The 2,531-nt window shown below is 44.5% G+C and overlaps 1 protein-coding gene across 1 annotated transcript; it reads right to left on the reverse strand.

Moving 5' to 3' along the window:
* Positions 1 to 206: 206 nt before the first annotated feature.
* On the reverse strand, positions 207 to 2,294 carry LOC106477765 (potassium voltage-gated channel protein Shal-like). The gene has a single exon (XM_013938293.2). The coding sequence runs from the start codon at positions 1,338 to 1,340 to the stop codon at positions 222 to 224; it is 1,119 nt and encodes a 372-aa protein (XP_013793747.1). The 5' UTR covers positions 1,341 to 2,294; the 3' UTR covers positions 207 to 221.
* Between the last annotated feature and the right edge of the window lie 237 nt (positions 2,295 to 2,531).

Raw genomic sequence — 2,531 nt, forward strand, 5'->3', positions numbered from 1 at the left:
CTCTGCTGTTATCGTTATCTGTGGTTCACTGTTTTCTAACTTACAGCAAACGTACAAAGGGACACCTAACACTATACTCTGCTGTTATCGTTATCTATGGTTCACTGTTTTCTAACTTACAGCAAACGTACAAAGGGACACCTAACACTATACTCTGCTGTTATCTATATCTATGGTTGACTGCTTAGAGTAAACACACGAGGAAAGATATCTTTGTACACTTACCCTAAGGTTGTCATGGTAACGATGGTGTACCAGAAAGCAGAGGGGATGCTGGTAAAGTTTGTTTCCTTAACGTTTTTCTCGGCGTAAAACATGACCGTGGCGAAGATGATGATGGCCATGGCCAGTGAGAAGACTAGAAACCCCAGTTCCGAGGCACAGCTCTGTAAGGTATACCCCAGGATCCGGAGTCCTTGCGAGTGGCGGGAAAACTTGAATATCCGGAAAACCCGGAAAACCCGCAGCGTAACAAATGCTCCGGACAGATCCTCGTTGTCAGTGAGACCGAGACTGATATAGTAAGGAAGGATCGCCACGACGTCGATGACTGACATGACACTCCGCATGAAGTGGCACCTGCTGGGTGCTGCATATAAACGTAGTAGGTATTCAGCCGTGAACATGAGCACACACGCGGTGTCCAGGCAGAAGAACGCGATCTTGTACGTCTCTCCGCAAGAGAGGATCTCTTCCAGCTCGGATGTAAACCCGCACGGAATCGTCTCCACCACGTTGGCCATCACGGACACCGCGATAAAAAAACCCGTCACGTAATAAAATACCAGAGCCGCCGTACTGGTGTGAGGGTTCTCAAAGGCCCGCCACATCTTCTCCCTGATCGTGTAGTTGGACGTATTGGTCTGTTCTTTCACTTCTGATAGTTTGTCGTCCATAATTCGTTCAGCATTCTCCCGTTTCTTGTCCCTGTAGTCCTCGTAACAACAATCACCCATGACATCTGGAATAATCCCGAAAAAAGCCAGCTCCTCGTCGTAAGCCATGAGGCACTCGTGCTTCGAGAAATGCAACTTGCCCGTTCGGTAGTAGTTGAGGACGTATCGGAACAGGTGGGGATCTCGGTCGAAAAAATATTCGTTCTTTTCTTCGTCGTAGAAAAATTCCCTTTCGTTTGATCCTAGTAAGGTATCGGAGTATTTTTCTACGGTGTTTCTCCATGTTTCAAACCGACAACCGCTGATGTTGATGATAAATTTTTCATCCTCTCGACCTTCTTTTTGTTTAGTAACCGGTGGGGAGGGAAGAGGATTGTTAGCGATAGGAACCCAACCGATAGCCGCCGCTCGGGCAAAAGGGAGCCAAGCAGCGACAGAAGCCATTTGTCACCTCTTGGAAGAGAACGGTTAGCCACTAGGTAAAGACACTGATATACACTGAATGCTACCCACTTCCTGCCTCTCTACACTTTCAAGCAGACGAAGGTTGCGCTAGGCCTAACCAGCCAGAGATCGAATCACACTTCTGATAAGATCCCCCCTTAACTCCTGTACTTTTAAACTTTATAATTGAAGCCATTTCATATAGGTTGATAAATTTAAACCAATCCTCTCCCACCCTAATGTTCGATATATTCTTAACTTAAATAGCAAGTGAACTCTGCCATAAAACGCTGTGACAGTAGCCACGTCATGTGCGCAGGCAGACGCGCACGACAACGTAGATACGGGTGTGAATGCGCGATCACCGTTTATGTCGCGTGTGTCGTGTGCAGCGACGAACGTGAAAGGTACGCTTGTAAACATCGCATATCACGCGAACATTTATACGAAACACGTCGCGTGGTTCCTTATTACAGTACATCAAAGAGACATTTGTTTCTACACGATGAGTTATAGCTGGAAAAGAGTGTTTTGGCCAATAGCGAGCTGTTTATCTGTACCCATAGAGACGTCTGTTTCAGCTCTTAACTTAAACCCAGGTTTACCTTGCGGTCCTATGACTTATGACGTCAAACATATTCAAAATGTATCATTGGTAATGAGTCTAAAGCCTAAATAACGAATAATTTTAAACTACGTCTTACACGCTTCTTAGCGTGAGTCTATATCTTTCCCAGGCAAAGAGATTCCAGGCTTCACTCAGTCCCGGCGGTCACCATAGTGACAATGACGTCAAGAACGATCGGCTCTAACCAACGAATCACACGCGCCTTCACTCACTGCTTATCCTGTATCACAGTTTTCTCACCAGGAGTGTAATTCACCGTATCTCGTGCTCAGTGCCATAGTTTAGAGACCGGAAAAATATCAACCTACTAAAAAAGAAAATTATGAAAGCACGAAACGATGTATTTTTTTTTCTTATCTAGAAATCCTTTTAATAAATCTAGGCAAAGAATGACCTTGTCTTGATTTCTCCAACTTATATGCTGCAAATGAGATCAGAAAAGATTGTTTAATCCCTTTATTGGTCACTTTGATACATTCGCTACAACATAGGAGCTGTACAGCGTAGATATTAAATAACCACAGAGTTAGTCCTTCAGAAGCTATACAACCATAAATAGTAAA

This window comes from Limulus polyphemus, unplaced genomic scaffold (assembly GCF_000517525.1).
Source record: "Limulus polyphemus unplaced genomic scaffold, Limulus_polyphemus-2.1.2 Scaffold78223, whole genome shotgun sequence".
Taxonomy (NCBI): Eukaryota; Metazoa; Arthropoda; class Merostomata; order Xiphosura; family Limulidae; genus Limulus; species Limulus polyphemus.